Source organism: Euphorbia lathyris, chromosome 9, assembly GCF_963576675.1.
Source record: "Euphorbia lathyris chromosome 9, ddEupLath1.1, whole genome shotgun sequence".
In the NCBI taxonomy this organism is placed as follows: Eukaryota; Viridiplantae; Streptophyta; class Magnoliopsida; order Malpighiales; family Euphorbiaceae; genus Euphorbia; species Euphorbia lathyris.
The window spans coordinates 4,280,064-4,298,055 of record NC_088918.1 but is presented as its reverse complement, the minus strand read 5'-3'; the positions used below and the strand labels follow the sequence as shown (position 1 = coordinate 4,298,055).

Genomic DNA, 17,992 nt, shown 5'->3' with positions numbered 1-17,992 from the left:
AAATATTTAATTTTCTTTTATTGACGTAAATTTAATAAAGAAATATAGAGATTTTATTTATTTATTTTTTTACTCTAATGGTAAGCGAGTAAATTATGCCTAAGTTTTTCACTTATTTTTAAATATATAAACATAATTATGAACTTTAGTTTTAACATTTAGCAGAGTGTATTAGTGTTAGCGTTAATTAAGAATCATTAATGTTTTAATTGCATTGTTTGGTAAATAAGTTTGATCGGAAAAAAAAACGGTTGTGCTAAATTTTATGTTCCGCTCACAAAAAAAAATAGTCATTTAATTAAAACTAGTGTAGAATCCATGTGTAAGGTCTTGTTTGATAAACCACTTAATTGCTTAAATTAAAATGTTAAGCACTTATTTAATTTAAGTGCGTTTGATAACGGTTGTTTTTCCACCACTTAAATTAGTTAATTAAGTTAAAAACCACTTATTTTGATAAGTCAAAATATTTAACTTGTCATTTTAAGTCAAACATTATCAACTAATATTTTTTTTTAAATTAAATCATTCAATATTTTCAGCACTTATAATATTCAGCACTTAAAATTCAGTACTTACTTTTTCAGCACTTAATTTTCAGTTTTATCAAACAGCACCTAAGGGTGTGCATTGATTCGGTTAAAACCATATATCGAACTGAACTATCGGTTTTAATTTTAGAGGTATTTTGTTATTTGGTTCGATTTGATAAACCGAATACATATATTTTATATTATTTTATATATATAGACATATATTTTATTTTACAAGTTTTTTTTTATTGTTTTTAAAATAATAAGCTAATATTGAAATATTTTGAAAGTATTGTTTTTTTATTATATTGAGGTAAATTTGATAAGGAAATATAGTGATTTTATTTGTTGTTTTTTATTTTTTTTAATGTTCGGTTTTAAACTGAACCGAATATTTTGATTTTGTTATATTTCGATTTTATATATTATTCGGTTTGAAATTGGTGTCAATTATTTTAATAATTTCGGTATTCAGTTTTGAACCGATGCATACCGCTACCATACTTTTATATTTTTTTAGTGAAAAAAAAACATTCTACTTAAAATTATAGTGATAAATATATTTAAACGTGTGTGTATAAAAAAGATTTATTAAATCGAACTTGTTCAAAAATTTTAATGCTAATTCAGCAACCGATCTAAATTTTTTTGAGATGGAGAGGCCGGAACCACCACAACCTCAAATGTTGTAGAGATAGGGAGATCGAAACTACTCATGGTCATGGTGGTTCCGATGGTCGAAAAGGTCCAAACCCCCTATATTACCTGCCCCTAATCATATTGCAGATGCTCTTGCAAAGTCAAGATTACATGCTACGAGTCCCAACTGACGGAGTTCATCTCCAATTTTTTTTTTTGCAACTCTTCTATTAATAATGATTTCGCTGGTGTAGGTTTCGCTGATACCCGACTGGTTTAGACGGTTTTATTTGTTACTTTATATAACCTTTTTCTTTAGTTTTAATAATATTGAATCCAATCGTTAGCTCTGTGACAGTGCCAACCTAATTGAGGATATTTATGGGCTTTCATCTTCGAGCTTCCATCCTTTATTTAAAAAATATATTAGAACCCGAAAAGGCTAATAAATATCAATTTTTTCTCCGGACAATATACGAATTAGCCCATAAAATCGGGTGCCGAAGAACTCAATTTTTAACTTCGTACCTTATTATGAACTCGAATTTCAACCATCTTATAGTAAAAATTTGCTCGTTAAATTATTAGTTAATTCATTTTATTTTAATTTTCCTCAACAAGAAACAAAATTTACAACACTTTCACAATACACCTATTTTGGACTAGTATCTCAATCAAAATAGGGATAAGGTGAAAAAAAAAATATGCATTTTATCATAACGTCTAAAATTGGTGTAGTTAAGAGTAATTTTACCCCTAAAGTTGACAAATTTGGTCAATTTGTGAAATAATTCATTAAATTGTACTCCCTCCGTCCATTTTTGATAGGCAATTTTTTAGTTGCACGGTAATTAAGAAATTTAGTTAAAACCATACATGTTTACTAAAATACCCATGGAATAACTATGATGTAATAAATGATGTTAGTCAACTTATTAGTCTTGATTCAAAGTTTCTTGGTATTGTATTGGTTGAATGCAATTAATTGATATTGGGATAAAAAAAAGTTAACCTCGTAAACATGAAAATAAAATTTATTAGAGCAATAAAACAAAGGTAATTTAGACTATTTAACACTTAACCACCATTTAAAAATAGAAAAATGCCTATATTATGGGACAACCAAAATAGAAATTTTGCCTATCAAAATGGGACGGAGGGAGTATCTCGGTTATGAATCTTGTCATATATACTTCACATGTGCGTTATTTTAATACTCATTAGTAACAAATAACAAACATATAATTAGACGTGAAAAAAATTTAAAAAAATATACTCTTTTCTACGAGTTAGATAAAAAAAATTCATATATTTTACCGAATTTATAAATATTGATCTCCAATTCTATTATTATATCATAAAAAAATATGAAATCTTTTTTTAGAACGGATATGTAATTGATGTAGAATAAGGAACAAAATATCTGTGTTTTATAATAATGTCTGAAATTGATCCAACTTAGCAAGTAGGGGTAAAATTGCTCTTTGTTACCAATCTTAGAAGTAAAATTACATCATTTTAGACGTTAAGGGTTAGGCTATGCTTAATTAAAATTGAATAGTGTCTTTTTCCTTTAGGACCGAACTAAATTGTAGAGCTTACCTATAGGCCCGTGATCCTGCAAGAATGGGCCAAAAGCTTCCAGAAGCCCTAGAAACGGATTTTCTTAAGTAACCTCAACCGATGAATGTAATTCACCTTAGCCATTCATTATAAGGGATGCTAGCCTAGGCCTATAAATAGAGGCCATGGCATTGTAAATAGCAATACATGCCATAACTGTAAAGCTCATATACCATCCTAAAGTAATAGGATATACCATCCTAAAGTAATAGGATAATGTATCAAAATAGTCCTAGATTTTTGAGCAAGTATCAATTTAGATTCCACGTATAAAATAGCATCAATATAGACTTAACGTTTAAAAAAAAGTACCAATTTAGGTCTCGATAACAGAATGTGACATGTTATTCATATTATTCCGTAAAATTCTGTCAATTGTATGTGGAGAGAGAAACCAGAACTTAACGAAGTAATATGAATGATATGCCATGTTCCGTTATCAAATCTAAATTGATACTCTTTTTTAAACGTTAAGTTTACATTAGTACTATTTTGTACGTGGAGCCTAAATTGATACTTCTCAAAAAACGTAAGGCTATTTTGGCTTATCCCTAAAGCATTCTTTAGGCAATAAAAAGTTCCCTTTCAATCTGCAAGGGAATGAAACATTAGACTAGGATGACAATTTCTAACACGATAGCACAATTTACAAATGATTATCATTTTTCCTGCATTTATATCATCATACATAACAATATGGAACGTATAAAATAACACAATAACCCGAATTCCAACCCCCTTAGACCCCTAAAAATTGATACGCAATATGGCTGCAATCAACACAAGCTAAGTCGGACTTTGACCTGCTCATACTCGCTTGTCAAAAAAATTATGAGATACTTGTTAACTCTATTTATGAAATTTGCTCGCAAACAATTCATTAATTATGTTTATTAATAATGTTCATTTGAAATTTCTGAAACACAAAAATATACAATTTTGATACTTGTGCAAACTTTATACAAAACTGCATAGTTTTACATTTCCCCGTTATAAAAAATACTATCAATAAAAAAAAATTGAATCAAGCTTGCTCACAAGTGTGATCATGAACCTATAACTAAACCTATACGCGAGCTTTCGAACCAAGTTTCACCGTATTCAAGCTCGACTTGTTTATAAATCGAGTTGAACACAGTCGAGCTTTTATCGAACAAACCACAGTACACAATTTGTGACAATAATAAAAATAAGGGTTAATTACAATTAGATGCCTTGTGGTTACACGGATTTGCAGATGGGTATCTTTGTTATTTTTCTTTACAAACGCAAATGTGGTTGCAAAATTTTGCTTTTTTTTTTTTTTTACTTTGCCAAGTTTGACCGATAACAACTTCAAAATGAAAATTTTCAAGAATTAAAGTTGATTAGTATCATATTTACTATGAAACCACATTTTTTATTTTTCAAAATCTATCATTTTTTGGGTTTTCTTTATAAACATTAACTTTCACTCTCATAAAAAAACATCTAAATGACATCAAACCTAAAAGGTTGAAGAATTAAAGTTACTTAAAATATCATTTAACTCTTGAAAATTTGCATTTTGAGGTTGTTATCAGCCAAATTCTGACAAAATGAATCCAAATGCAAAATTATACAAACCACAAGGTTGTGTTTGCTTTAAAAAAAAAAAAAAAAAAAACCCACAAATATCCATCTGCAAATTGACGGAATCACAGGTCATCTATATGTAATTAACCCTAAAAATAATATGGAAAGGAAAAGGATTCCTATTAATTCCCCAAGCAAAAATGTGTAAGTTTGGGAATGTGGAATTCAAAGGACTACAGCAACAAGAAAGCTTCATTAAAATAAAACCAATGTACAAAATACACATTACCCTGACCTAAATCCTCACAGCTCCCCCGCCATACAAAAAAAAAGGAACCAAACAAGCTGACTAATCAAAAAAACACATCATATTACAACAGCTCCCTTGCCTGAAAGCTTTCAACAACCAGCTCTCAACCAAGAATGGAGCAGTATAAATTACAACCCGGTAGGAGTCGGACTGAGCGAGCATATAAGCTCGCCCGTGCAGTTAGGTCCGCCACCCTACCACACTCTACTCTCCTTTTTTTTTCAAACACTGCTGAAATCTTTCAATGGAGAATCAACTCTGCAAAACTTATAAATTATACTTACAGTAAAACCGTCCTGAGAACCTCAGCCGTTTGCGTCTGATAGTATAGCAATGACATTGTTATCGACGAAATTTGACTCTAATGCATGTTTAAATGGGGTTTTGCTCTCAACATTGACTGCACGAGAATCTGCTCCCCTGTAAATAAATTCGGCCACTTCAGAAGGTTGTCATAGAAATCATTATCTAATATTATGTCCATGTGTGGATAAATACGTAAATGCACGAAGCAAAATTTTATGCACATAGAGAAGAACAGAGGGGTGAGTACGCTACAATCCAGGATTTGAAAATCTTTAGAACAGTTCAATCCGGTTCTGGATCCATTTTTTCGGATATTCGGTACGGTTCCAGTCTTGGCGCAACCGTAAACGTTGTTGTCGTGTGACCGAGATGTCATGGGTATGGGTTCGAATCTTAGGAGCGGCCTCTTGCCAAAAAAAATTGGCAGGGGAAGGCTTGCCCCCAATACACCCTTGTGGTGGAACCCCTCTCCGGACCCTCACTTATCAGGGACGCATAGTGCACCGGGCCACCCTTTCTATTAGGTGCAGTTCCTGAATCTCTAACATATTTACTCAGTAATATTAGAAATTTAAAAATCTCCAGAACTCTACCTAATTTAAGTCAACGGTACAATTCGGTTCGGTCCTAAAGAAAATGTCAACAGTTCAATCCAATCCTGGTCTTTTTATTCGGTTATTCAGTCCGGTTCAAGAATCAGATCTACTTTTAGCCCTTACCTCATATACTAAAAAATGTAATCATACACCAAAGAGCAGTAAAAGTCACCTTGAAAGGAGCAATTTTGCAAATGCAGCTCGACCTTTACGAATGCAACGGTGGAGTGGCGTGTGTCCACTTGAGTCTGTAGCATTTACATTTGCACCGTACTGTAAGAGGAGTTCTAACATGCCGATATCTGCAGTTTCACAAGCAAGATGAAGCAAGGAACATCCATCTAAATCCTCCAAGGCTTGTCCTTCACCTGCAGCTCCTAGATTCAAAGAACTTGTGGAGGACCGATCCAATGAATTCGCTCCTGTTGAGCAGCTAGAGCAATGATCAAGACCTGTATGCTCTTGCAGGAGCATTACTTTAGCAAGAGTTAGAGAAGAGCTACAAAAGGCTTGCTCGTATACAGCATTAACATCTGCTTCGTGGTTAACAATGAGACGGTACACAGACTTCTTGTCATTAGTCCGAACAGCTTCCCAGATCTGCTGCGACACTGAATGTGGATACTGACCATCCCTTGGTTTGCGAATGAACTGCTTATCTGCATACTAAGAGGAGAAAATAAAGGGGATTTTAGTTCCCACAGTATACGCAAGTCCAAAGGCAAGAACTTCATCTTTGACGCTGTTGCCTGAACAGGAACTCTTATGGGTGCCAATTTCTGACAAAATAACACGAATTACAGAAACAACCCGACTAACACAATTATCATTTCTCTTGCATTGATATCATATATAATCATATGGGACATATAGATAACATAACATGATTTTGACACGATAACCCGAATTGCCACCTCCACTGAACATTGGGAATGTATTCCATTTGACTCGAGTCACTCAACCTTACTTGCAAACACTAACAAATGGGGAGGTGATAGCAGAAGACAACGAAAAGCAAAATGTGCATATAAGTAGCACAAAATCCAATATTTGACAAAATTTGTGCAATGAATCGCAACAGGATATGACTTGAATCCAAACGCACACGTAAAGATAAAGGAACTTATGGTCCATCTAAACCATGGTTAACTGATTCCAACAAAAAGAATAAAAGCCAAAACAAGGATAGAAGTTAAATTTATACCTTTGCATGGATAAACTTCTCCTTTACTGATATAGAATCTGCCGGATTGGGTTTGCCAACAAATTGAAATTGTGGTTTATCGGACTTGTACGGCCTTCACCAGCAGAATAATAAGTTAGCAACCAATAGCATAGCTGGTGATAAAGAAAATTAGTGGATTCTTTACCCTGTAGCCATGAGATCAACTTGAAAGGTACTCCTTGACTGTAACAACTCCTCCCAGACTGAATTAGCAAAGGTATTTCCTAATGACTGAAACAAACTTATAACAGAAGGTTCCCACACTTTCACGTCAAGTGTGAGGGACCTTACCTGCAATTAGATTCGAAACAATAATTAGTGCCGCACAACAAGTTATCAATTTACTTACAGAAACAGAGATATTAACATAACAAAAAACTGCTGAAGATATTGCACTCTATAATTATCCAGTAAAATTACTTCCCAAGACTAAAATACAAGTTTGACAACTTTCAAATTGAATAATGTTACTAGCAGAATACCTTGCTACACTTATCTGCAAAAGCATGACAAAAAAAAAACAAAATCTAGTGTATGATCTATCCAATTGACAATCTCTAAACCAAACACAAAAAAGTACGCAGTCAGTTACATAAAGCAGATGGCTACCTATCTAGCAATTGTTATTCATGCATACTGCCCAATTTATAATTAACCATTTAACTGCTTACTGGCCTATAATTATTCACCAGTTCATGTTTGGTGACATGGCAATCAAGGATTACAATCATATAGCTTAAAACAACACAGAGAGGCTAAAAATTGAATTGTTACCTTTGATATATGTACACCAAGATTACGATGAACACCAGAACACTCGATGCAAACAAGAACACCAAGATTAAGGGAAGCCCAGTCAGGCTCTAGAGCACCACAATCAGCACATTTATCATTCCCACATACTCTCTGTAAAACATCAATTGGCTTCTCTGCCATGGACCGTTGTTGTGATATTCTCAGTGGCCGTTCATGATGTGCACCAGCAAGGCTCTTGTCCGATGTAAATTCATCAACGTTAGAGTGATCAAAGTCCGCACTTTCAAAAGAACTGCTCTCACTGGCAGACCGGTGATGCCCACTTCCCATGGGACTAGCAGGAAGACACTGAAATTAAATTACAAGACATCAATTTGACTAGTAACCAAAAACATAATAGTGAATATGTCATCTGAAATTACCCTCTCAGGAGCCTGGGAGCTAAGTAGTGAAGCAATGACCCCAGTTATTTTTTCGATCCAATCCATTTGATCAAGTGCACTCTCTGCCTGCACTGACAAGCATAAGTAAACATCATTAAGGATCTATTGCTGAAAAAGTAAAACCAAATTACACATTAGTTCACTCCTAACCAGGAGAGAAAAGGGATAGCAATTCTGTTCAACATGAAATAACCTAAACTCATATAGTCATTATACACATTACTTCATACCTGCAAAGTGTAGTTCTTTGTTGGTGAAATAATCCTGAAGCAAAACCGTAGATCTGACTGGTCAGCGTCAACTTTGATTGTTGATGTGAGAAGGTTCACAGTGTGGTGAGCAACAGATTTTTCATCATGTACGCCACCATGATAATGAGAAGACAACCAACGACTCAAGAGTCCAGATCCTAGCTCAGAACTATTCCTTTGACTAGAATGTTGACTTCCAGAACCCTAAGAACATTTGAGACCAATGATTAAACAAAAAGCAGAAAAAAATGCAGTCTCCAAATATTATTCCCATAGAAAACTCACAGATGATTTGCTGCACTGTTTACGGTAATAATACAGCATTCCTCTGCTATCAAGTACAAAAAATCTTCTTTTCCAGTCACCCCGTAAGTTTGAGGACCGTTTTGATAAATAACCTTGTCTGATGGTTTGAACCTGAAATATTGCTTGACCTTTTACAACTAAACACTCGACAACATATCCCAGATAAGGGACTAAAACGTTTTCATCCAAATTGCTTCAGTGAAAGTTGAACCATTCTTAATTAGATTAAAAATTAAATGATCAAGAATGCATATTGTGGCTTTGATAACATGTATCAAATCCCAATAAGGTTTGTAGCTCTGTTTGTAAGAGTGACCTACACTTGCAAACTGATCAATCAAAACAAACCTATGAATTATGGATTCAAAACTCTCCATCCAAAAGCAAAGTTGAAGGATTTCCATACCTTTCCTTTTGCAGCAGATTGCATAACTGCCTCTATCATTTTATGAGAACTTCTGCCAATGGCTTGTATGCCATCTCCATTAGGGGATCCATTAGAACCATTGGAAGACCATCTGCTCTCACGGTCAATCTGCCTCTTGTACTCTTGCATTCTTTCATTGAGAGCTGCCTGCTCATAGTTTGACCTCTCCCTTGATTGCTGAGCATAAGTCAAAACCTGCAAAACAAGTGGGCTATTATTTCAATTTCTGAATAAAAGGTTTTAGTATATTGTGGTTCAGCCATAAAAAAATTCTAGCTAACTCGCTTCCTCTAGGGCCACAAAACTTTACAGTTTTTAACAACTCATCCCAACACATGGAGTACTTATCACATGCTGTCTCCTCTTTGCACAGGATCCGACTGATCAATCAGTCAACATTTTTCTCCTGCTAATAATGCAACATCAAAGGAAATCATCACGGCTAGCTATTCCGAACCTCCAATTTTCACCATTGCACTTAAATCAAGTGCCTGTGACTTTGCTCTTTGTTATCACTGAGGAATGCAACATACTGTGTCAAAGCACCCATTGTCCTCTCACTGGTACTTGTTTGATCACCTCAATGTTTAAAGAAAGCCAAAGCAGGGCTTTCCTTATAGAGAAGGCTGATTTTGGCCCAATTAACTCATGGCCCTAAGGTGTGGAATGTTCACACTAGGAAAAAGAACAGAAAAGGGACACGTAGTGTGAATGATTGACTAGATGAGCTGCATAACCGTTTTTCTTGGGTAAGAGTCCAGTTACTGGTTGTTAGATATAAGTGGAAGAGATGCAGCAAAGAGAGTAGCTTTTTCATAGGGTTCTTCCATTTTGTTTGGCTCTAAGGTGCTGCTAAGAGAAAGGGAGGTTTCTCCTTGGAGCTTTGCCTTGCGTAGCTATAGCTATTGTTCTCATCTCTTTTCATACAGATCCGTTAATAACATTTACACTCTATTCATCTGATCCCTTGTTATTCTCTTGTTGTGATTCTATTCTCTTTTGTTGGCTGGTTAATTCATGTTTGAGTTCTATCATTTCCTCAGGACAATAGCAGCATATGGAAAAGTGCTCCTAGCAGAAGTTACAGGGTAAAGCATATTTTGCAACATGAAACACAAGTATGACCTGCAATATAAAGATAGAAAATGTATCCCACCTGATTTATATATGGCTCCATCTGATGCAACAACTCGTATCCCTGAAAAAAAAGAAAAACAAAAGGCTGTCATGGCCATATATTTCATAAAATGTTGCAGAGCCAGCAAAGTCCGCCGTGCTATCTACCTGCTTGAAATAGCGAAGATGTGCATCCATTGTCCCACTGACAGCCTCTAAGAATTCAAACCTCTTTTTTGCTTCAACATTAGAAAGTGCTGTCATCTAGACACAACAGAGTAAATTACCGACTTAAACTACTGCTTGATCTGGTAAACAATATGAAAAGACAGAACAGCTTGTTTGAGTCTGGGATATTACTAGATTGAAACGTGCGTGCTCAAAAGCAGATCTCGCAGTATGAAGCTCCTGATATGTAGCGAATTAAATTAGAAAAAATTGAAAATATATAGGACAACTACGAATGAGCATTAGTTCATATGTGAACCACAAAAAGAAATCTTATTCAGTACCTCCTCTAGAAGTGTAGCTACATCTGTCTTTGTGCCCTTCCTCAAAGACAGAAACTTCTCGCGTGACTGGCTAGCATGAACAGTTACATCAATTAAGCAAGATTTTGAAGATGAGTCAGCTATTTAGACATGAATCTGATTCAGTGATAGGTTTTAAGAATCCAGAATAATCAACTCAACTTGTCATAAGTGGATCTAGAAAAGCTTAAATGTAAGGTTTAGGCACTACTGCAAATAATTGTTTGGCTTAGACTTCCTAATCAAGTTAAAAAAGGACCTAATCAGAAATCTAAACCCTGACAAGGATTATGAGCTCAAACACCAGTACTCTTGAACCACTAGAATCTCATATCTCAAAGAAAAATCATTTCTTTCATGTTAGACACATTGTCTATAAGTTTAGGCTGAACCTCGTCTGACCTAGAAAAAACAAGAGATATTTAAAATTCAGATAGCTTGACATCACAATCACTGTTACATGCAGATGATATTGGTGGCAATAACAAAATTATACACAATTTGAGGAGAGACCTGATCATAAAGAAGGCTAGCCTTGTCAAAACGCTTCCTTGCTTCCTACAGAAAGACAAGATAGTTTAAAAATATAAGTTAAAAAGGAGCATTTGTGAAAAGGAAATCAGTGAGATGTGCAGAAGGATTATATGAACAAACAAAGGAGATCTTTTAAGCTCTCGTTCAAGCATACTAAATGAGAAAGTTTAAGAGATACAAGTCATGGAATCTATCACTGCAACTAATCACCTAAGCAACTACAACTAAATATTTCCCTACCTCACCTCCAATTCATGGAATACGTAAAATAATGTTAAGAGTACTGGCATATTCTCAGTCCCCATTCGGGTTCCCACTTATCCTATACCTCTCAAGTCATTTCACAAAGTCGGGCTAGATATCAAAAAGTAGAAGGCAATGAAGATTGCAGGAGGAAGAAGTCAAGTCACAGTATAGAAGAACGTTCTGCCTAAACTTGATTGCAAGATATTTCTCCTCATAAACATTATCATATGCAGAAGTTGGCAATTCGCATTACCTTAACCTCAAGCAAATCAATATTTACAAATTGTAGTAATCTGTCATTTAGCATGTGCTCAACCTGAAGAAAGAAACAATAACATCTCAACATTAGAAAGAAAAGAATTTCAAAAAAAAAACATATTTTGATTTCTGAAAGAAAAATAATTAAGAGTAAATTTTCAGACTCCATATTTTATTTTCTTTGCTCACTAATAGTATCTCAAACGGCAAATGTTAATCAAGCAATGACAGCAAAATGGATTGGATACTCTTTCTAGTCCAACGACAATTTCTACGTTCATGCTTCCTTGACCTAATTATCCAATTTACAAGATATTGACCTCAAATGACGCAATTCTAGAAGAACTAGTAAAAGCTTATAAATATTAGGGGCATGACCCCTTTCAAGCCCATCAAACGCACATTTGCTTGACAGCTCCATGCGCAAGAGAAGAAGTAAAGAAAATTTGAGGAAAAGAAGTTTATATAAAGTCGACGTGACTGTTGCCATAATTGAACTTTTAACTTCTTGTGGTCTCTTATAGCTTATATAAGGTAAAGAAATGTTACATGATTTGTAATCCATGAATATAAATCATGATAAAAAAAAGGAAAAAAATACGAGTTGTACAATAAGGAGTAGACATTATTGAAACAATGGACTATGCTCAAATCATATTGATAAGAAGACGGAAAATAGATAAATAACAAAATAAAGCTAAAAGATTAACCATGATACAAAGCGAACTAGCATAATAATGTATGATGATTAGCATAATAATGTACGATGATTAACATTAAAGTACAGCAAAAACAAATTGTCATAATATTTGACAACATCCATATCAAGAATACACATATAAATTACCTGAGAACGGAGAACTTCCTTGTATGTCCCAATTTCCCTCAAGGCTATGGTAAATTTAGTCATAACAGGCCCTACATTAGGAAACAGATGTTTAATTGATAATTTCACTATGTCATCATAAGAGCAATGAATCATTAGTAAGTTGCCAAATAAAAATTAAAGGAAGAGGGGAGAAAAAACAGATCCTAACAAAATTACCTCCGAAGGCCACACTGATAGGGTCATTATGCCCTCCGCCAAAACTTTCTAGAGCACTAGCAAAGGCAATGTCCCAATCATATCCCTCCCCCAGTCCTTCACTGCATGTGTTAAATATAGTTAACAAAATCCTTAACCAGTCCATGTTTGCACAACAGCAGACAGAGATAGAAACAGAGAAGCCATTAAAAATAACCTAGAGGAAAATGAAGAAATAAATAACTAAATTCTAGGAGCATATAATGCCAAAGCAGCTATTATAGAAACTAAGTGTGACTGGCAGTGTAATTTAGGATTTTTACATATGCAGTCGCATAATTATGACATGCATGTGCACAGATTTAAGGGATGGAGCAAACTTTCAACTCCCCCTTAATAGTCAGCAAAAAGAAATCAGAAAACTTAGAAGTCAAGTGGTTACAGAGGACATATACTGCCCGTGCCCCCTCCTACAGCATCATACTGAGAGAGCAAACTTCATTACTTTAAAAGGCTTTAAGATTTGATCTATCAATTAAAGCTTAAAAGTGTACAATTTAAACTAGAGCCAAATGTAATAACTTAATTATATAATAAACCAAAATGTGCATAACAAATTCTCATAGATTAGTTCAATTGAGAAGGACATACGTGTACTTCCGACATCCTTTGTAGAACTTTAAACTTCTATCCCTCAACAATTCAGCATTGTCTTCCAAGGATTGTATCTGTTTCACCAAATAATATATCAACAAGCCCTTAAACCATGGAACAAATTAAATATGTACTAACCACTAAGGTACTACATAGTATTCAAAAATTAACTTCAAAAGGAGGTCTAAGAGTGCATATAATAGTAGGAAATAGAAGGCATAACTTGTTTCACACATTAAGACTAGTGCAACTTCTGCTACAAATTGTTATATGACCTGGCAAGAGAAATATATTCAGTGAACGTTTTCACTGCACATTAATAAATTCGTGGTATTTTTAAGGGAATACAAAGGTTTAAAATGATCCCGCATCAACTTAAAAAAACCAAACGCAAGACAAAAAAAAATTGTTTTGGGGAAAGTACTAATTTTTCATTTGCAGAGACAATAAAGATTAGCCTCTGTCTTTTCACTTGATATATGCAGATCCATTTTCCATTAGTTCCTTCGAAGTCGTAATTAATTGCTTAAACGAGCAGAAACCTCTGACTTATAGTTCACCACAAACAATTAAATAAGCTTTCCTTAAACACCCGACTCTTACCATAGATAAGCCGATAAAAGATACCAAGAGCAAATAGTACAACAAACAAAAAACCGCAGCGGATGAAAGATCATATATATCAAATTTAATAAACTATCCAAAACGCTCGCTGCTCCCACTCCTACTACATGTTGATTTTCGCGCCAGCTCTGTTAGCAGATAATTTCCTTTCCTACTTTCCTTTAACAAGCAAGCAATTGAGCTAATAATGATACTTAAAACGAAGTTCTTACTATAAAGTTCCAGACGATTCGGAAGTCGAAAAAACGAAGAAAGTCACAACCAGAGAGCAACTAACCTGTTTGCGAAACATAGGAGAGTCATCGAGCTTAGCGAAATGCATTTTTGACACAATGATGCTTCCTCCTTACGATAAACTCTTACAACCATTACAGCACTGCTCGATCTTCACAGTGCGACCCGAATCTAAAGTCATAGCCACCTCCAATCATAAATAAGCAGCTGAGATCTTGACTTGTAAACCGATCCTACTAATAATCAGCATAACCAGATACAAAAACAGAGCTGGATGAGCGAACTTACTACCTTTCACTCTTATCAGTTTTGTGCTGTTTGGCGGTTAAGAACCCTAGGAAAAAACAATAAGAAACCCTAGAATGGGCAAGAAAACATCACAGTTTTTGAGTTTGGAAAGAAGGTCGGAGTCTCGGGAATTGAGCGAGATCGATTAGGTAAAATTCATTGAGGTTCCAGAGAAATGTTGAGAGACAAACATGGAGCATAGATAAAAGTGTTTTAAGACGTAGACACCGCCATTTCTAACTTTTTTTTTTTCTTCTTTTCTTTTCTTTTTTTTTTTCTTTTTCTGCAGGCAAAAATGGCGATTTTAACAGAGTTTCATTTGAATCTGGGACTGGATGACAACGGTGTCGTTTTGAATTATATTACTGACACTGAGCCACTGACAATGGTCGCCTTTACACCCTCATACGAACTGAAGACGGCATGTTTTTCCTACGCGACTTACTGGCGCGTGTTTGAATGTATTTAAATTAAAACAAAATTGTTCAATATAAGAACTCCCATGCTTATGACGTTTTGGATTTTGTAAGATTCTCAACTATCAATATCATAAATTCAACTAAACTTATAAATATTTGTTTTAATGTGTTAAAAAATCAATAATAATGGAAGAAGTTGTAAATTGAATTAACAGGGTGTTATTTTATAAATTAATAGGAAAATTACAATTATGACCATTGAATTTTACTTATTTTCATTGTATAACCACTAAACTTCAAAACATAATATAAAAGTTATTCAATTTTACATTTTCTAATATTATGTACATTTAACTTCAATTAACGACTCAAAATGGAAAGATCTAGGAATTAGAGTTGTTTGGAACCATATCTACGATGGAACAAAATCACAATTTTTGGAGCTTTTTTTCTAAATATTCAATTTCTCTCTCGAGGGCGAGCCTTGGCGCAACGGTAAACGTTGTTGTCGTGTGACCAAGAGGTCACGGGTTCGAGTCTTAGGAGCGGCCTCTTGCCAAATAAATTGGCAGGGAAAGGCTTGCCCCCAGTACACCCTTGTGGTGGGACCCCTCCCCGGACCCTCGCTCAGCGGGGACACGTAGTGCGACCGGGTCGCCCTTTTTATTCAATTTCTCTCTCGTAATCAAACAACACTTATGGCATAAAACTGAAAAGGTTGAAGAATTAAAGTTACTTAGAATATCATCAATTTTTGAAATTTTCTATTCTAATGTCATCAATGGTCATTTTGAGTCGTTAATCGAAATTTAGTAGCTATAGAAAATATAAAGTTAAGTTTTATATTATGTTTTAAAATTTAGTGATTATACCGTGAAAAAATAGTGTCATGAATATAATTTAGCCATGAATCAATGATGATTGAATAAATTGTGTAAAGTAAAAATATTTCTAGAGGATTAGGTATGAAAATATTTCTATTGTTGGTATATGGAGAGTATGTAAATACAGACGGCTCAGCTGTTGGCTCGCCTGGAGCAGCCGGTACAGGTGGTATCTTCAGGTCAGACAGAAGCTTCGCAAGAGGACGTTTTGCATTCCCAATCCCTGCAACATTCGCACATATTGTTGAAATACGTGTCGTTGAGCTCGCTTGGGAAAAATATTGGCACCACTTTTGGATTGAGTCAGATTCGTCTATAGTAGTACATCTGCTTCGGAGCCGATCGGTTAAAGTCCATTGGTTGCTTCATCAAGAGTGCCTTCCGTCCTTATCGCGCTGCTCGCCCATGGAAACTCTGATCACACACATTTATTGTGAGGGAAATAGAGTTGCGGACTCTCTAGCTCTATATGGCATCTTATCCCAAACTTTAATCTGGTCTTTTATTTTTTATGATCTCTGTAACATAGCACACTTAGGTTCCTTTTGATTTTCTCTTCTTGTATCTTTTATTTTATTTAATATAATTGGGTTTATCATTGCAGTTTTCGGAAGTGCCAACCTCATTGGGATGTCTAGGCTTTGCACTCGATATCGTCCCAGCTCTTCATAAAAAATAAAAAAAAATAATTAAACATTTTATTCACTTGTTTAGCATCAATTGATATGAGTTGTTTCAGAAAGTATATACTTAAAGCAGCTTACATTCAAGCTGATGTGGCATCTTTATAGAATTTTAAATTTTTTTTATATATATTTCTTCTATAGCTTAAATAAATACCACGTATTACACTCATCTCAATTGTTTCTCTCATTCCCTCAATTTTCGCCCACTTCTAATCTTCCTCAACTACTGCTTCTCCAACCATCCCCTCAAACGCACTCATACGCTTAGAAGCATAACTTCTATAGAAACTGATTTTTTTTTACTCATCTCTTCTTTTTTCACACCTAACATCCTTCATCTCCACCCTCTAACTCTTGGGAAAGCTCTCTCCTGGCATTTTAAAAATTAAAAATATGGTTTCATGGTAAATATAATACTAAACAACTTTAATTCTTGAAAATTTTCATTTTGAAGTCATTATCAGCCAAATTTAACAAGGTAAAAAAATGTAAAATTTTGCAAACCACATGGTTGCATTTGTAAAGAAAAATACCACAAGTACCCATCTAATAAAGCGAATAAGATGATATCGAGCGAGTTGCTTTCTTATGCTTGCTTATTTACCCTTGTTTTCTTCTTCTATAAATAACTTATCTACCTATTCGGCTTTTCACCATTAACTCGTCCCTCGAGGCACACTGGGTTAACTTCAGTTTTATGTAACTACTAGTGAAAGAAAGTCATCTCAGAACTCGACTTTATTCCCACTACCTAAAACTGTAGAAGAGCTCTTTGTCCCTTTCTTTAATAACTAATCTCAATCGATCCCTAATTACATAGTCCTAGGTAAAATAAATGAGAGATTGGGATTGGCTCTAGAGGAATTAGCACTTATGAATAGAAGGGCTTCCCTATCACCCTAACCCACCTGCTAGGTCTGAGTGCTTTAGATCCATGTAATCACAGGATATCTATTTGTAATTAATCCTTATATATCCACATATTTTTAATCTTGATACTAAATGATGAGAAGATGGGATCGAGAGGTCTCATGTTGGGCTTGTCTTTGAATTGATCCTTGGTACCTGCACTAGGAGAGGTCCCTGAGATATACTCTGACAGTCAAATTAGTAGCTAGTAGAGTAAAGTGATAATATGTAGATAAAGAGTAGAGAGAGAAACATACAGTCTGTGGGATCTACCTATTTATAAGTTCAGGTTGTAAGACGCCTAAAGTCTTTAATGCCCTTAATACGGTAGGAAGAGGCTTTAACGCTCTTATGTGTACGCAGATGCGAAGAGTGTGGAGATCTGACAGCGACCGAAATGGTGCGCGTAAGAAACCTTGGTGGGATTCATAAATCATGATAAGAAAAATAACTTCATTTATCAATATTAGACCCCTAAGTTATATTATTTATAAGGTTATAATTAAAAAAATGTACAAAAAAGAATGCACATGATTTGTACTCCATTTATAAATACATACTTGTGATTTAAAAGTTTATAACAAAGTTTATAAATAGAAATATGTGATATATTTTAA

The 17,992-nt window shown here is 34.6% G+C and overlaps 1 protein-coding gene across 2 annotated transcripts; it reads right to left on the bottom strand.

The window, feature by feature from the left end:
- Positions 1 to 4,580: 4,580 nt before the first annotated feature.
- Positions 4,581 to 14,775, bottom strand: LOC136205496 (ADP-ribosylation factor GTPase-activating protein AGD3). Of its 2 annotated transcripts, XM_065996106.1 has the most exons (20): positions 14,481 to 14,775; positions 14,233 to 14,360; positions 13,329 to 13,405; positions 12,699 to 12,799; positions 12,501 to 12,571; positions 11,649 to 11,711; positions 11,129 to 11,173; positions 10,598 to 10,663; positions 10,446 to 10,493; positions 10,254 to 10,349; positions 10,126 to 10,167; positions 8,949 to 9,164; positions 8,522 to 8,653; positions 8,216 to 8,440; positions 7,965 to 8,051; positions 7,561 to 7,890; positions 6,932 to 7,077; positions 6,766 to 6,859; positions 5,734 to 6,227; positions 4,581 to 5,079 (listed from the first exon to the last, which is right to left on the bottom strand). In XM_065996106.1, the coding sequence occupies exons 2-20, from the start codon at positions 14,275 to 14,277 to the stop codon at positions 4,965 to 4,967; spliced, it is 2,493 nt and encodes an 830-aa protein (XP_065852178.1). In that variant the 5' UTR covers positions 14,278 to 14,360; positions 14,481 to 14,775; the 3' UTR covers positions 4,581 to 4,964. The 2 variants fall into 2 exon arrangements, with proteins under 2 accessions (XP_065852178.1, XP_065852177.1); XM_065996105.1 differs by having other exon boundaries at positions 14,233 to 14,775.
- Between the last annotated feature and the right edge of the window lie 3,217 nt (positions 14,776 to 17,992).

Bases quoted from the DNA above. Each gene is read 5' to 3' on its own strand.
- LOC136205496 (XM_065996105.1), bottom strand. From the start codon at position 14,277: ATGCATTTCGCTAAGCTCGATGACTCTCCTATGTTTCGCAAACAG. The intron at 13,406-14,232 runs GTTAGTTGCTCT...TTGGTGAAACAG, and splicing joins CTCCTATGTTTCGCAAACAG to ATACAATCCTTGGAAGACAA. The intron at 12,572-12,698 runs GTAATTTTGTTA...TTCCTAATGTAG, and splicing joins TATCAGTGTGGCCTTCGGAG to GGCCTGTTATGACTAAATTT.